The 15,892-nt window shown below is 50.9% G+C and overlaps 3 protein-coding genes across 3 annotated transcripts in view; all 3 read left to right on the top strand.

The window, feature by feature from the left end:
- Positions 1–662, top strand: part of EXOC6 (exocyst complex component 6) — an 87,499-nt gene extending 86,837 nt beyond the window's left edge. The window contains exon 22 of the mRNA XM_054382485.1: positions 530–662. Within this exon, the coding sequence (XP_054238460.1) occupies positions 530–662 (133 nt within the window). The remainder of the gene's footprint in view (positions 1–529) is intronic.
- A 1,796-nt stretch (positions 663–2,458) lies between these two features.
- On the top strand, positions 2,459–9,156 carry LOC128968141 (cytochrome P450 26C1). The gene is made up of 6 exons (XM_054382484.1): positions 2,459–2,650; positions 2,728–2,952; positions 3,078–3,353; positions 4,731–4,886; positions 8,038–8,529; positions 8,794–9,156. The coding sequence occupies exons 1-6, from the start codon at positions 2,459–2,461 to the stop codon at positions 9,154–9,156; spliced, it is 1,704 nt and encodes a 567-aa protein (XP_054238459.1).
- Positions 9,157–12,909: 3,753 nt separating this feature from the next.
- Positions 12,910–15,536, top strand: LOC128967973 (cytochrome P450 26A1). Its single transcript, XM_054382287.1, has 7 exons — positions 12,910–13,098; positions 13,313–13,537; positions 13,633–13,920; positions 14,043–14,192; positions 14,524–14,658; positions 14,871–15,023; positions 15,195–15,536. The coding sequence occupies exons 1-7, from the start codon at positions 12,910–12,912 to the stop codon at positions 15,534–15,536; spliced, it is 1,482 nt and encodes a 493-aa protein (XP_054238262.1).
- The last annotated feature ends 356 nt before the right edge of the window (positions 15,537–15,892 follow it).

Consider the following 15,892-nt stretch of genomic DNA (forward strand, 5'->3'; position numbering starts at 1 on the left):
ACCGCGTCAAAATATACTGTCATTTAAAGATATTTTCTAACAGTTTTTTCTCTCCTCTCCTGCCTGCGATGAATACCATTTTTGCAGAATTCACAGAGGGTACGTATTGCCTATGCAGTTACAAAATATTGTTGCTTCAATTTATTTTGTTTCCCAAATTTCGTTTTTAAATCCACTGATACAGGAGATCTGCAATAACGATTGGGTGGGTTGATCTGATTGTGAACAAAACATACCTATTCTCTAAGTCTGAACTTACCGTGGAAACAGATGACACTAATGGGTTTTCTGGTTTGCTTCTCTCCTAACACAGTTGATAGGATCAGTTTCCTCCCGAAGTGATATTTGCTTAATACTTGCGGATAATTTGTGAAGTAATTTTAGTTGAAAGGAGTTCCACGGTACAAAAATTTAATAGAACACATAGATAACAGGAACAAAAAGTAAACCTCTTTAAAATAGTTGGATTTTTCTTTTTTCAAATTGTGTTTCTAACATGTCTGTGTCATTTGCTTTTTTATTTCTCCAGAATGAAAGACTCTAGCAAAAAGAACAATATTTTTGCTCCCTTCAGGAAGAATGATCGTGACAAGCAAAAACTAATAGAGACTGTAGTAAAGCAACTTAGGAGTTTAGTGAATGGTATGTCTCAGCACACATAGGCCTATTAAATTGATGGTATCTCATCACACCAAGAGGGATTTCTTAGCCGCTATTTCTACTAAGCAAACACTGATAGCAGTTAGAACATTCGTTTGATTCAGTACAGGAAAAACGCAATAGATGGCTTGTACAGGGGGAGTCTTCAGCAAGCAATTCTTTGTACGTGTTTTTAATGGATTGAATACTATTTTGTATATTGTAAACAAATGGTGAAAAATGAGACTGTGCAATAAAAACCAGCTCAGTCATATTGTACATGGAACAGCTGAACTGTAAATATGTTATTTAAATATCTGCAGACATGGTAGGAATTATTTGAGAAAAGATCCCTTAGATGCCGTTTTCTGGGTGAATCCTAGCTTAATATTTTTAAATCATTGAGATATTTGCTGCCTACTGTTTTCCTGTGTTAAATGTATATTAGCCTTAAAGTGATTGGACATAATTTTGTATGCCAGATTTTATAATCTGGAGCTGTAAAAAAAAAAAATCTTCTGAATTTTAGTACCTTTGAAAACTACCTGAGATCTAGACTTGATATTTACTTAGCAGTAGAGCTTATAAGCATTGTTCTCCAAAAGGGTTTATCTTGAGGTTGTGAATGTAAATAGCCATTTGAGTTCTTTATAATGTGACATTTTGCTTTGGTTTGGTTTTGTTCCTCAGGGTTACTATTTCTAATTGTACTTTTGTAAGATCGCGGGTTCTTTTCCCCAGGTTGCAGTAAGGAGTAGATTTGCCACTGTTGGTTTTGTGCTGCATCTGTTTGTCAATATGTGCTTTCTACTGCCAGACCCATCCCAGCGGTTAGCAATTCGTCCCAACGCGGATCTCTTTGCACTGTTCCCTCCTGGCTATTTTAGACACAAAGAGAATGTCTAAGAATTACAAACCAAATGGAACATGTAAAAATAATGTACATATTTGCTGTATTTTTAAGTTATTGACGGTCTAAATACAGTAATATAAACATCATCCGTATTCCTGTTTAATTTCACGCACTGGACGGCACCTCAGAGCTGGTTTTGTAGGGACCTGTACCGCTCCCGACTCTGGTGATTTACCCACCGGGCGGGCGGGGGTCCGAGCGGCCCTAACGGCAGGGTACGGCCCGAGGTGCTGCGGGACCCGCCCCGGTGTCGCTGCAGTCCGGGGTGGCTGGGCTTTGGGGAGCGGGGCAGGAACGCTGGGCTGCCCGCTCAGGGGAGCCTGGAACGGGACCCACTGCGTACACCGGACGGCAAGAAGGGCCAGCCCGAGCGGGCGCCTGGGGGGTCCCGGCGGGGCACAGATGGCAGCCCGCGCCGAGAAGCCGTGGATCCGGCGTGGATGAAGCGGGGGACACTGTGGCCGACGGTGCCGTACCGTCGAGGAGAGGCCACCCCCAGGGGCCGGGAGAGGGACGCCGGGTCTCCAACCCCGAGGAGATGGGGACTGGCCCGGACGCATCCCGGGCCCCTTCAATCGCTATTCCCCATTCTCCCTCTCCAATCACTGCACTTGGCCGCGCTGCTTAAGTATGCAGCGGATACGTCATCTCCGAAGGTGGATCGGGCGTAAGTGGCCAATATCTATATAAATGTGGCTGAGGGGCGAACTGGCAGCAGGAGGCGAGCGGGGCCGGGAAGGCAGCAGCCGGGCCGCAGACCGCCCGCAGTCGGCAGCGGAGTCGCGGGGCGCCCGGCCCCCTGCATTTGACAGCCGCGGGGGCCGCCCCCACGAGCCACCCGCGCTCCTGAGGCGGGGACCTGCCACCGCCCCGCGTCCGCCCCGTCTCCTGCCGCCCGAGAGGACGATGCCGGCGAGGCTCTCCTGGCCCGAAGCGGCGGCACTGGCGCTGCTGACCCTGGCTCTGCTGGTCACTCTGTGCCGGCACCTGTGGGCGCTGCGCTGGAGCCTCAGCCGGGACCGTGCCTGTGCCCTGCCCCTGCCCAAGGGCTCCATGGGCTGGCCCTTTTTCGGGGAGACCCTGCACTGGCTGCTCCAGGTAAGGCGCAGGGGGATAGAGACGGGATGAGAAGGCGCTGACCGAAGCCTCTGGCTGACCTACAAGCTCGTCCCCAGGGCTCCCGCTTCCACAGCTCCCGGCGGGAGAGGTATGGAAACGTCTTCAAGACCCACCTCCTGGGCCGGCCGGTGGTGCGGGTGACGGGCGCTGAGAACATCCGCAAGATCCTGCTGGGTGAGCACACACTAGTCCGCACGCAGTGGCCCCAGAGCACCCAGATCATCCTGGGCTCCCACACCCTTCTAGGCTCCACTGGTGACCTGCATCGCCAGCGCCGCAAGGTGAGCCTCGCGACTGTCCTGGCAGGGAACGCAGACCCCATATCACCTCCTGTCCAGGCCTGGGCCTGGATGGCATGCGGGACTCTTGCTTTAACCACCTGCCCCTGTTCCCCCTCTTCTCCTAGATCCTGGCCAGAGTGTTCAGCCGTGCTGCCCTGGAGAGCTACCTTCCACGGATCCAGAAGGTTGTGAGCTGGGAGCTGCGGGGCTGGTGCATGGAGCCGGGCTCCATTGCAGTTTATTCCTCAGCTAAAACCTTGACTTTCCGCATTGTAGCTCAGATTCTGCTGGGGCTCCGCCTGGAGGAAAAGCAGTTCAAGGATCTGGCCAAAACTTTTGAACAGCTGGTGGAGAACCTCTTCTCCCTGCCCCTCAACATACCCTTCAGTGGGCTGCGCAAGGTACTGCCCTCTGTCCTGCTCCCTCTGCCTGGGGACAGGGATCTGGGCCGTGGCAACAGACACCCTGTCTCCAGGCCCACCAAAGGGAACTTCCAATGGGCCAGGACATCTGCAGCAACTCATTCCAGGTCTGAGGGTCTGGTATTTTACCCAGCCCAGCTGTGTCTGTACTTTTCATCTGCTCCTGGTTGGCTTCCATCACCTCCTTGTGCTGGTTCCTGCTCAATGTACAGCACAGGGCTGCACTACTCCCTCACCCTGTATGTTGCCTGTGTTGGCTCTGATTAGTCCATCACATCTGATCCTGTCTCATCCCATTTGGACTCATGTGAGTCCATGGCAGAGGGGTCTGTGGGCATGAACACAAGGAGAGTGTGAACACAGCACACCTCTAGTCAGCACTCCTTGTGCACTACAGAACAGGCTGAGGACTTGAGACCTTCTTACAGTCCTCGATCCTTTCTTACAGTCCATGATCCCTTGTCTGTCAGTGGCAGAGAGATAGCAAGTGGTCCTGGAGAGAAACATGGCAGAGGGGCAGTCTACTCTGCCTCTTTCAGCCCTGCTGTCTTGCTTCTCTCTTGCCTGCCTCCCCACACTCCAGCTCTAGGTATCAGTTCTGTGTCTCTGTCCTCTCCCATTTCAATCTGTGTATTTCTTCATCTGGCTTTGGATTTTCCATCCTTACCACAGCTCAAGCCTCCCATCCCTTTTAGCCAGGTTACTCAGTGTTTTATTTCCACTGTTAGCTCTGCCCTACCCAATCACCTTACCTATCCAGTCCCTGCTGCTCTTCTCTACCAGCTCAAAGACCTTGTTTTCCTCATCCTGTTCCTCCTTGCAGGTTGTCACCAGTATGGTTCTTCTGGCTTTTGACACAGAGCCATACATTCTGTAATTCCATTCCAACTTTGCAATGAAATTACTGATCTCTTAATTCCCTGAGATCATCCTAAATATGTTGCTGCACATCTGTTGTGATTAACATGTCTTTATCTAACGTGCTCTGGTAAAGCCACTCATTTGTTCCTTGCTTCTTGGACTCTAATTTACTGAGTTACCTCTTTTCATCTCTTTGGAGACACTTCTTTTAGACCTGACAAGAATCTGGGTTTGCTTGACAAAGGTTCCTCTGGACTCAGTGCTGTGGCTTTAGTGATGTCTTTTCCTCTCAGTGTTTCTTTGGGCTTGTTGTATTTGAATTACAACAGCAAAGCAACAGAATTTGCCGGAGTTCTCCCTAAACTGCTACCTCTTGCAAAGCTCTGGGGCTAGGTTACAGATTAAACTGTTACAGATCCCAGGATTAAGGATTTCCATACATGGGGCCCTCCGGTGGTTCTTACAGATCTCCTTAACTGTGTCTGCCTCCTGCAGGGAATCAAAGCACGGGACATGCTGCATGAGTTTATGGAGAAGGCTATACAGGAAAAGCTACAGAGAAACAACCCAGCAGATCACAATGATGCTCTGGATTTTATAATAAATAGTGCCAAGGAGCATGGCAAAGAATTCACCATGCAGGAGCTAAAGGTAAGGAGAACTCCCCTTTCAGTGTCCCTTCAAATTCAATGGCTGGGGTTGTGTGGGGACCCACCACCAGCCACTGGCTCCTGCTCTCCTCTTACCAACTTTGAGGACACTAGTAGGTTTGTGTCTCTCTGGATTAGAAGAGAGCTGATATTTAAAACGTGAGCAAATGCCTCTTCTGCCTTTCCTCTTCATGACCGCTGGGCTTCAGCCTGACTTAGGAGGCTGTTAGGGTTATGTGGCTGTACTAAGGCTCTGCATGTCAATGTGCATTTAGTAACCTCCAAGGGTTACTAGGAAATATTTTGAGCTAGTTGTGTGCTCCTGAAACCTCTCCCAGCATCCAGCATAAGGTGGTGTGTAGATCATGACCTCAGGGCTGCGAACCCAGAAGTCTCTGAGACAACACATCAGAATGGGTCCAGGGCTGGAATGATGGTCTCCGGGTCATTCCCTATCACCGCATCATTAATAGGATCATCTAGCTTATTAATTGCTATGATGCAACAGGATGCATTACTGTAACTTAGAGGTAAATGCAGTAGTCCTTACTGAGCCAAAGCTACCAATTGAATGTGAAGAGTATTTTGTCAAAATTTTTAGGGAAAAGTTGCCATTAGTACAGCATCATTCATAGCTACAGGTCACTTGGTGTCAGTGGATGACAGATGGCACTGCCTTTATATTACAAGTTTCAAAGCAGTTCTGCATGGGTGCAGCAGCTGAACATATTTTGAAAGTATTTAGCATACAATATTTTGTCATTTATTTAGGTATTTAAGGAAAACTATCTAAAGATTAATGATTTATAAATATTTTATAAAAGTGTAATCTCTAAATCGAAAATATTTGAAAGACTACAGCAACTATTAGATACAATTAGAATTAGCATATATCCTTAAAGTAATTTTATTTTCATTATCTATGGCTTATTCTAATGAATATTTTATTTTTAAATAATTGGCATTCAAAATGTGATTGATTAAGAGTGATTGATCTCTATTAGTATTCACATGGATATTACACATGAACAATTGCATGATCTCTCATCGTGTCCCGGGCTCTGACCACAAATGGACACTAACAATGGGAATAAGAGGACACTAAATGTAATGTAGAGTGACATGGCAGTGACCTCGGGCTAGCTGATTCAAATGATAGGATGTTCACATGATGCCCTGTACCTTTACAGCTAGAATATTTGTACCTTTTCTGTATTTCACAAAATGACTTGCAAACCAGGCTGCCTATGCTTGCAATTAAGGCAATATTCTCCACTCTAGTAAAACAATAGTAGAGTTCTTGCTCAGTGAAGTTGTGTAACTGGGTAAAAAGTCCAAAGCTGTCTCAAAAAAATCCCCATCCTCTGTAACAGTGCTGTCACTGGCTGGAACAGTAACACCACTGGTCCTGGCTTCCAGGACAGGGTGTTGGACTGTAACACACGGACAGTACTGATGTTGCTGTGGGAAGATTCTGCCTCACAGTCACCCATTATGGTGGCCCTGTAAAAGCAGGGAGGGAGAGGGAGCAGCTTGGTGTCTTATGTACTATCAGGTGCTTATATACTGTTAGAGGTTGATGCAGGGAGTCATAAGGGCTGTTTTTTTTTTTCAAATCACAGGGCATGCCCATGTTATTGAAATGTCTTGGGTTTTAATTGCAAATGGTGGAACTGAGAGATTTCTTTTCACCTGGGTCTGCTACCTTGTGGATATAAAAATTCCTACTAATGCCTGCAGAAGTTGTGATAGAGGTCAACAGGGGTCTGTTCTTTCAGCAGTTTTCTTTCAGCAGTTTTCTTTCAGCTCGAAGATTTCCTTGAGAGCTGCACTTTGGCAAAAGCCTCTGGTCCAGCCAATATATGTCACTGGGAATGGTAGCAAAAAGTAATCCTTTTACATTACCCTTGACTTTATCAGACCTATCTCCAGGTACCTTCAGGCTTCAGGTGTCCTTCCCTGTGTTTCTGGCTTCTCCTCTCCAGAAACAGGTTGTGTCAGAACAATTTAAAATTCAGACACATAGCTGTGTGAAAGCAAACTGCTCTCTTTCTCTGAAAGGTTTGCTCTGCTTTGCCCCTGGCATGGAGCAATTAGTGCCTGGTGGTGCCAGCCAGGCCCCAGCCCCATCCAAGGTGTCAGCTCCATACTCTCCTCTCTTGGGTTTTTTGTGTGGCTTTTCAGGTTGGGCTCCAGCCTCTGTGCTCCCTGTCCACTGCTAGAGAGCTGCTGGCACCTTCAGATGGTGCTGTAAGCTTGGGCATTATGTTTGTTGTCAGAGATGTGACATGCTATGACCCAGCTCTGGGCAACAGCCTGCAGCGGCCTGTCATATGCTGTGCTACACAGACCCAGTGGACAGTGCTGGAAAGACTGTGAGGCTGAATGGGGTTCCCTGAGCCAGGACAAGGCATGGATGACAGATTTGACTGTGATGAGGTCCATCTGAGCTGGTTAACCTCCTAACTTGTTATAAATACATCTGCTACAGAGCTATTAGAAACACTCCTGTGTTTCAAGCTGCAAAGCTTGAAAAGCAAGCAAGTCCTTTGCCTGGTGTGTGCATCCCTGCAGGATAGATAGCTCCCTGCTCGCTACAGCACCAAGCAGGCCAACCTGCTGTAGCAAGGAGGTCTTTCTGCTTTCAATTGTTGGTTTGAGATGCCTTCCAGACAAACAAATGGTCGATTACAGCTGGAGATTCATTGAATGCAACCCATCGGAGTTGCCAGTGCATCTAGGATTTATATATAAACATGCAAATTTTTGGAACCCCTGGCTGGGCAGAAAGGTAAAAGCTGGATGCAAGAGCAAAATGGCAGATGAAGGTTAGAAGTGTAATGCTTGAAATGAGCTTCACTAGTATGCTAAAATGCATATTAAAATGCTTCTTTAACAATTGCAAAACATTGGGAGGAAGAAGCTCAGAAAAACTGGATTGGAGGTGCTATGCACTCATCTCAGTTGTTTTTCTGTGTGGAGAGTGGATAGCCAGTTGATACAGAAACAGAAGAACAAGGGTCTCTTGTTTTGATTCCTGCCAAATCAGACATAGGTTTGTGGAAAGCACGGAGTGGGCAGGGTCCTCTGCAGAGCAACAAACCTGCCGGCTTAAAGTGGCATACCAACTGTCACCTTCCTTCCTCTCCCAGGAGTCAGCGATCGAGCTCATATTTGCTGCTTTTTTCACTACGGCTAGTGCTAGCACCTCTCTGATCCTCCTGCTACTGAAGCACCCTTCAGTGACTGAAAAAATAAGGCAGGAGCTGGTTTCCCATGAGCTGTACCAGCAGTGTGAGCACTGCTCTGCAGGAACCTGCCCAGACACCCCAACCACCCAGAGCAGAGACAGCAAGAAGCCACTTCTCGTCCCCATGGCCAAAGGTGCTAGCAAGGACCAGACCCAGTTCTGGAGTCCAACAGAGCAAAGTCCCTCCCAGCCTCATGCCCCACTGGATCCCACTCTCCGCACTGGCCCCCAGCTCCAGGTGCCATTGAGACAGAGCTGTTGCTGCCCCTCGGACATCAGCCTGGAGAAGCTGAGCCGCCTGCGCTACCTGGACTGTGTGATTAAGGAGGTGCTGCGGGTGCTGCCCCCTGTCTCCGGAGGCTACAGGACAGCACTGCAGACTTTTGAGCTGGATGTAAGTGTCTCACACATCATAAGGCTGCTAGGAAGCTGCTGCCTGTCACTGCCTGTAAGCACCCTATGTCCAGCACAGCAGTGGGGCTTGGCAGTGTAGCTCAGGGCATCCAGCAACCCCTGTGGGTACCAGCTGGGCTGGGGAGAAAAGGAGCTGTGGAGCAGATGGGTGGTGGGGCTGTTTCTAGACACCTTCTATTCACCTTCCACTAGCACAGCTGGCTGCACAGATAAGTAACACTCCCCCCTTCTCTCCTGTCTGTAGGGCTACCAGATCCCCAAAGGCTGGAGCGTCATGTACAGCATCCGTGACACACATGAGACAGCTGCCATCTACCAGAGCCCCACCAGTGCCTTTGACCCAGACCGCTTTGGAACCACCCAAACAGAGGCTGTGGGCCGCTTCCATTACATCCCTTTTGGCGGTGGGGCACGGAGCTGTATTGGGAAGGAGCTGGCACAGGCCATGCTCAAGCTGCTGGCCATTGAGCTGGTCAGCACAGCCCGCTGGGAGCTGGCCACCCCTAGCTACCCTGCCATGCAGACCGTGCCCATTGTGCATCCTGTTGATGATGGGCTGCATCTCCACTTCCACCCCTTGCAGCCTGGTCACAGCAGCAAGGCCTGAGCCAGGGGTACACTGTCCCACTCAGCCGTGGCATTGATGCCTCTCCGTGGTGGCTGGGGGCAGGTCTCTGCTGCCCCACATTGGGTATGGCACTGAGTCCACTGCAGAGCAGAACCCCAGAAGTCTTTTATTTCTACCTTCCTGGTTTACAAGCTGGTAGGGAGGCTCCTGCAAAAGCTGGCTCCTGAGCACAAGGATGAGCATCAGCCCTAGCCCGGGGGCAAAATCTGCTGAAGCTGCTGTCAAGGAGCATCCTCCATGGGGTGCTCAGACAGCCCAAGCCCCATGCAGGTCTCTAGCCACCGGAGACTGGGAGAAAAACTCCCAGCCCCAAAGCTAAGGCTCCCAGAGCTTTTCTGTCCCAGGCTTATCTCCCGTCAGCGTGTTATAGAAAAGGCAAGATGCACATCCTGTACACTGTAGCTTTTTAGATGTAAAAAGAGGGAAGATGGGGAGGCTCTGCAGGAAAACAGAAATCAGGGCTGCCCCAATCCATGGCATAAACAGTAGCTAGAATAATAGGGTGTAAAGTGGTTTTTATTGTAAACATTCCTGTGCTTCCCTTTAGAGTCAGCACAAAGAGGACATGTTGCATTCACCCAGTAGTAGTAGCTATGTACGTTGTATGCCTGAGCACTGTGCTGCTGCTTCTTGGGTTCTGCCATGAAGCACTCCCTTGGAATCCCTGCAGGATGTGCTCCCCAGCCGCAGCCAGACTGAGGGATCAGACTGAAGCAGAGGAAGGGGTTTTGAGGAATAAACATTTGGAAAACAGACATTTCTGAGTATGTCTGATTTGTAGTAGAATGTCCCCTGTTCCTGATCATGCCCCACACTGCAGAGTGCACACTTGAAAGGTGACACAGACCCCATGGTAGCTGGCTAGACAGACTGACTGTGTCACCTTCTGCAGCCTAGATCTGGCAGGAAGAGTGCCAGGATAATAGCAGCTCTGTGGGTCCATCCAGGGGGTGGTACCTGAGGCTAAGCGTAGGTGCTGAGGGCGCCTTTTGAGTTGCTTTTGAGTACCACGTGCTTCACTGAGATTGAGGTATTTCTCTCCCATATAAAATGAAGCAAGTCCTTTTGTTTGTGCCTGGAGGACAGAGCTGGGTCCAGGTCTTTGCTCCACTGCAATGTGTTAGTAAGCTCCTTTCACCTTCATCTCTGTTCCTTATTGTCCTGTATCCTATGTGTGGGAGAAACCATCTGTTGTGTCCCTCCAATGCATCCAATGGTGGCATAGTGTGCTCTGTCTGAAGAACCAGCAGCAGTTTGGCCTGCAAGGGCATAAGTGTGGCAAGTAGAACACAGTCCATTTGGAAAGGTTCTGCAGAGCTCCTCTTTCCCCTGAATCTGTGTTATCATTCTAGTTCAAACGCCAAGCTACAAATGATCTTGCCTTTGGCAGTCCTCCTTGCACTGAGGCGCTGCAGCAGGGTGTGTGCTGCCATTGCCTGTACAGTGAGTACAACACTACCTGGAGCAGAAATGCAGCTCCCAAATGTGACAGGTCAAATCTGGAAGAGGTTGAACTACAGGGATGAGTTAAGTGCTGTTGGCAGGTCGACCCCTTAGTGAACCAGAGCCTCTGCCCCTCCTGACCTTGTCCGGAAAGGTGAATCATCTTTGTAGCTATCAGAAGTGAAATCAGTAGGTGGTGGCTGCAAGTGGCAATGACTAACTTTAATTAGCAGAAGCTGCTGGTGTGGTTGTGACCTGCGGGTGATGGAGGCTCCCACAGCGAGCAGCAGTGCCTAGCACCAGGTATGGGAGAGCCAGAGCTCCTCCAATAGCACTTAAAAATTACCCTGCATGCTGATGAGCCCCAGAAGCTACCCGCTGAAAAATGTAACATGAATCTAGTATTGAGGGGAAAAAAAAAGAGTTGAAACTGATTTTGTTTGCAGATAAACAAGAGCATTTACAAATTAAGTGTAATAATTGTTACTCGTAATCAAAATTTGTTCATATTAGGCTGTTAATTTCTTGACCCCCTTCCAAGATGTTTTTAATTATCCCTTTCACTCTTTACCATTTGATTCTTTTAGAGCTGATGGCTGGGGAATACAAAGCTGGGGAGATAATAAAGCCTTCCTGTGGCAATTATCGGTGCTCAGGCCACCGTATCTCGTTATTTTGATAGACAGTGAACTTGGCGCGGTTGCCGGCCGGGTTCATGCAGATGTCACCCTCCGTGTTGTAGGTCACAAGCAGGTCAGAGCCCGGCAAGGGGAGAGCGTCGGGTCAGGGCGCGGCCGCCGCTCCCGCCCAACGCCGGCCGGGCCCCGCAGAGCCGCGCCGTACCCCGAGGGACTGCGCTCCCCGGGGACGAGGAAGTTCCCCCCGAGGTAGGGTGGTGGTGGCAGTGTCCCTCTTGAGCAAGGGGCTGCGGAGGCGGACAGCCCTGAGCCGCAGGGCATCGTAGGAGAAGGGAGGGTCTCGTCTGAAAAACAATAATTAAAAGTGACATCTTCCCCTCCTCTACACAAACACACACAACTCTCAGCGTTTATTGAGCTTGTCGGGAGCAAGAAATCAAAAGTAACAGGGAGGAAAGAGGGAAAAAAAGGGAAAGGAAAAAAGAAAGAAAAGCGAGTACGATGGTTTATTGGTAGCAGTCGTGTCCAGCGGAGCTCTCTGCGGCCCCGTCCCTCCCTCCGCGTCCCCGCAGCCGCGATCCGCACCGGTCGCCCCTGTCCCAGCGGCCGCCTTCCCCGGACGGCTCCTCCTGAGCCAGGACACAGAGGCAACGGCAGCGAGCGCAGCTTTGCCGCCCGCTTCTCGCCGGGTGGGAGCCCCTCTGCGCCGCGGTTGCAGGCGGGATGCGCAGCCAGTGCCGAGCGCTTCTTCCCTGCCGCAGCAGATCCGACGGCCCCGGAATGCCGGCGAAACCCAGGAGAGGCCGGGCAGCGAACCCCGGGGAGAGAAGCCGGGCACGACGGGCTGGGTGTTTCCTTTCTGCGCTCACCTCCCTTTCCCTTGGTGACCCGCGCTTGAACCTGCATCGAGAGTTTCAGACGGCCCGCTGCCCGTGGCTTCTTCCTCGGCGGCCGGGCAGAAATACAAGCCGGTACTTTCGAGGTGAACCAGAGGACAGCGGAGGCTCCTCTGCCGATGCGGTGGTACAATTGCGGCTCTGTCCGGCCGGCCACCCTCCCCGTCCAGATCCCAGAACCATCCTGGCTTCTGCCGGCTCCGGCTGCTGGTTTGCCGTTTTCGACCAGCGACAGCAACGGGCGGGCGACGGAACTCCGCAGGTTGCAGAGCGCAATGGCACAGGCCGGGGAACGCCCGCGGCTGTCGGTGTCTGCGAGCAGAGGGGCTCCTGAGTGCTGCAGTGGGACATTTCTCGGCGAAACCCACTGGTCTCTTAACGAGAGTTCGTGATAAATCCGATGAGGCGGCCGGTCCCCGGCTGTCAGCTGTTGGCGACGTCCCACAGCCGGCTCGCCGAGCGCGATGCAGCGGGGAACGAGCCTGCATCCGTTGTTGCCGCACGCGGCAGCACCTTTCCTTACCCGGCGGCTGTCTGCGGCGGGTAGGATGCGCCGCGCAAAGCAAATAGTTAAAGATTTTGGGGGGAGGAGCCAGGCCGCGATCCGCAATTAAAGATGAACTTTGAGTGAACTAATTTATCAGACCAAGGTAGGGTGGGCAGCAACCTGGGAAGGGTATAAAAGGCGGCACGCAGCGAGCCTGGCCCTCGCACTCGGAGCTCCCTGGGGGCTGGGCTGGACTCCCTCCCTAGCCATGGGCTTTTCTGCCCTGGTCGCTAGCGCCCTGTGCACCTTCCTGCTGCCCCTGCTTCTCTTTTTGGCCGCCGTCAAGCTGTGGGACTTGTACTGTGTGAGCAGCCGGGACCCTAACTGCCCACTCCCGCTGCCTCCGGGCACCATGGGGCTCCCCTTCTTCGGGGAGACGCTACAGATGGTGCTGCAGGTAAGGCGAGGCCGTGTCGCGGAGAGCGGGGAAGAGCCCCGAATTCTCTGGCTGCAGGGGAGGGGAGTGAGCCACAGCGTCGCCGGGCTTCAGCGCCCAGGTGGGAAAGAACTACTCTTCACCCCATTAAAAAATAGTAATTAAAAATATGTAAATCTTAGTATTTTAAAATAACAAAATAAGTATTGTTTTATTATTTCCCTTCATTGTCCAGAGACGGAAATTTCTGGAGATGAAGCGCAGGAAATACGGCTTTATCTACAAGACTCACCTCTTCGGGCGGCCCACGGTGCGGGTGATGGGCGCTGAGAACGTGCGGCATATCCTGCTGGGCGAGCACCGGCTCGTCTCCGTGCAGTGGCCCGCCTCGGTGCGCACCATTCTGGGCTCGGGCTGCCTCTCCAACCTCCACAACGGGCAGCACAAGCACCGCAAAAAGGTACGGCCCCGACGGCAGGCTGAGAGCGGGTGCGGCTGCCCTGGGCGCCGTAGCTGAGCCTATGTCCCCTTTCTCCTCCTCGTCCTCCCGGGCAGGTGATCATGCAGGCCTTCTCCCGGGACGCCCTGCAGCACTACGTGCCCGTCATCCAGGAGGAGGTGAGCGCCTGCCTGGCGCAGTGGCTGGGCACCGCCGGGCCCTGCCTGCTGGTGTATCCCGAGGTGAAGCGCCTGATGTTTCGCATAGCCATGAGGATCCTGCTGGGATTTCAGCCCCGCCAGGCCAGCCCTGACGGTGAGCAGCAACTGGTGGAAGCCTTCGAGGAAATGATCCGCAACCTCTTCTCCCTCCCTATTGATGTGCCTTTCAGTGGGCTCTACCGGGTAAGGCTGCCGGCAGGCTGGCAGAAGAGGGGTGCCCCTGCAGCCAGGGCAGTGGGGAATGGGTGAAAGGGATGGCAGTATGGCCTCAGTCCCACATTGCTCTCTCCCTGCCACTTGGCCAGGGCTTGCGGGCACGCAACATCATACATGCCAAGATCGAGGAGAACATCCGTGCCAAGATGGCCCGCAAGGAGCCTGAGGGTGGCTATAAGGATGCACTGCAGCTGCTGATGGAATATACTCAGGGCAATGGGGAACAGCTCAACATGCAGGTGAGGTTCCCCAGGGCCAGATTTGTCCCTTTTTCCCAGCCCCTCTTGTTAACCACACACTTATCTTTTGGGGATCAAAAGAGAAGAGTGGGAAGTACTCCCTCTCCCCATGAAATAAACCAGCTTGCATAGCGCACTGGGGCGCAGAGGCTGTGTCCAGGCTGTTGGAAGGGAGCCATGTCCACAGGGAGCATAAGCACCATCCCTATCCTGGCCCCTGGGTGTCTGCTTTGGTCTAGGAGTGATAAACAGCATTGTGGTAGTGGAATAAGCCTGGTGGAGATACTGTGTTCCAAGTCTTGTTTTGCCCTTCCTGTGTTCCCTGTGTAAGGAACTGAAGGAGTCTGCTACAGAGCTGCTGTTTGGGGGCCATGAAACTACTGCTAGTGCTGCCACATCGCTAATCGCTTTCCTAGGGCTCCACCATGATGTCCTGCAGAAAGTGAGGAAAGAGCTGCAGGTGAAGGTATGTATCTTCCCCAGAACCATTTGATGAGAGGGGGCAATGAGAAAGTACCTCCAGGAGAGGTGTCTCAGGCAGGGCTACCTTCAACCCAGGTAGTGCCCGGCATTTAGGGGGTGGCAGGAAAACACCACTGCCTGGGGGGAGGCTTCTCTGCAGTGCCAGTAGCCCTAGTACCTGCTCTGTAACTGTCATGGCAGCATTTTCCTTTCTAGGGGTTACTATGCAGTCCCAACCAAGAGAAGCAACTGGACATGGAGGTCTTGGAGCAGCTGAAGTACACAGGCTGTGTGATCAAAGAGACCCTCAGGCTGAGCCCACCTGTTCCTGGAGGATTTCGAATTGCACTCAAGACCCTTGAGCTAAACGTAAGCAGTGCTTGGGCTCAACTCCTCAGAGCAGCTGTAAAGTACTAATGCATTGATACAGCCTATCTGCAGGAAGCCAGGAGGGGAGGTGGGGTGCATCAATATGTCCTATGCTGGCACTTTAACACATCAAGGTGCTTTCTTCATGTTTCCTTTCTTTTGCTTTGATAGGGTTACCAGATCCCCAAAGGCTGGAATGTTATTTACAGTATCTGTGATACCCACGATGTGGCCGATCTCTTTACCAACAAGGAGGAATTTAACCCAGATCGCTTCATGTCTCCATCTCCAGAGGATTCCTCCAGATTCAGTTTCATTCCTTTTGGTGGAGGCCTGAGGAGCTGCGTGGGCAAAGAGTTTGCGAAAGTCCTTCTGAAAATATTTACAGTGGAGTTGGCTCGGAGCTGTGACTGGCAGCTGCTGAATGGACCTCCTACAATGAAAACAGGCCCCATAGTGTACCCTGTGGACAATCTGCCTACCAAATTCATAGGTTTCAGTGGCCAAATCTGAGAGCTTAGCACCTGCCTCCAGTTGGATTTCTCTATAGCTTCTGATATGTACATAGTAACTTTTTGTAGTAACAAAACACCTTTATTTAAAGTTGTAAATGTACAATAGTTATTTATGTCTTCTGAATATTTCAAAAGGCTGTGATATTTTCCCCCCAAGCACTACAATTATGGGTCTCTGATTCATAATTAGATATTGTTATTTCTATAGAAATAAGTTTTCCCCTATTTAAAAATCTTATTGAAAGCTGGTCAGCTAAGCATTTGAAGACATTTTATGATGGTGTATGTATTAAGAAATATTTTTAAAGGCATTTGAAACAACTGTAACTAGCTACTCATTCATATTACCTAAAA

The sequence above is a fragment of the Indicator indicator genome, chromosome 7 (assembly GCF_027791375.1).
Source record: "Indicator indicator isolate 239-I01 chromosome 7, UM_Iind_1.1, whole genome shotgun sequence".
Lineage (NCBI taxonomy): Eukaryota > Metazoa > Chordata > Aves > Piciformes > Indicatoridae > Indicator > Indicator indicator.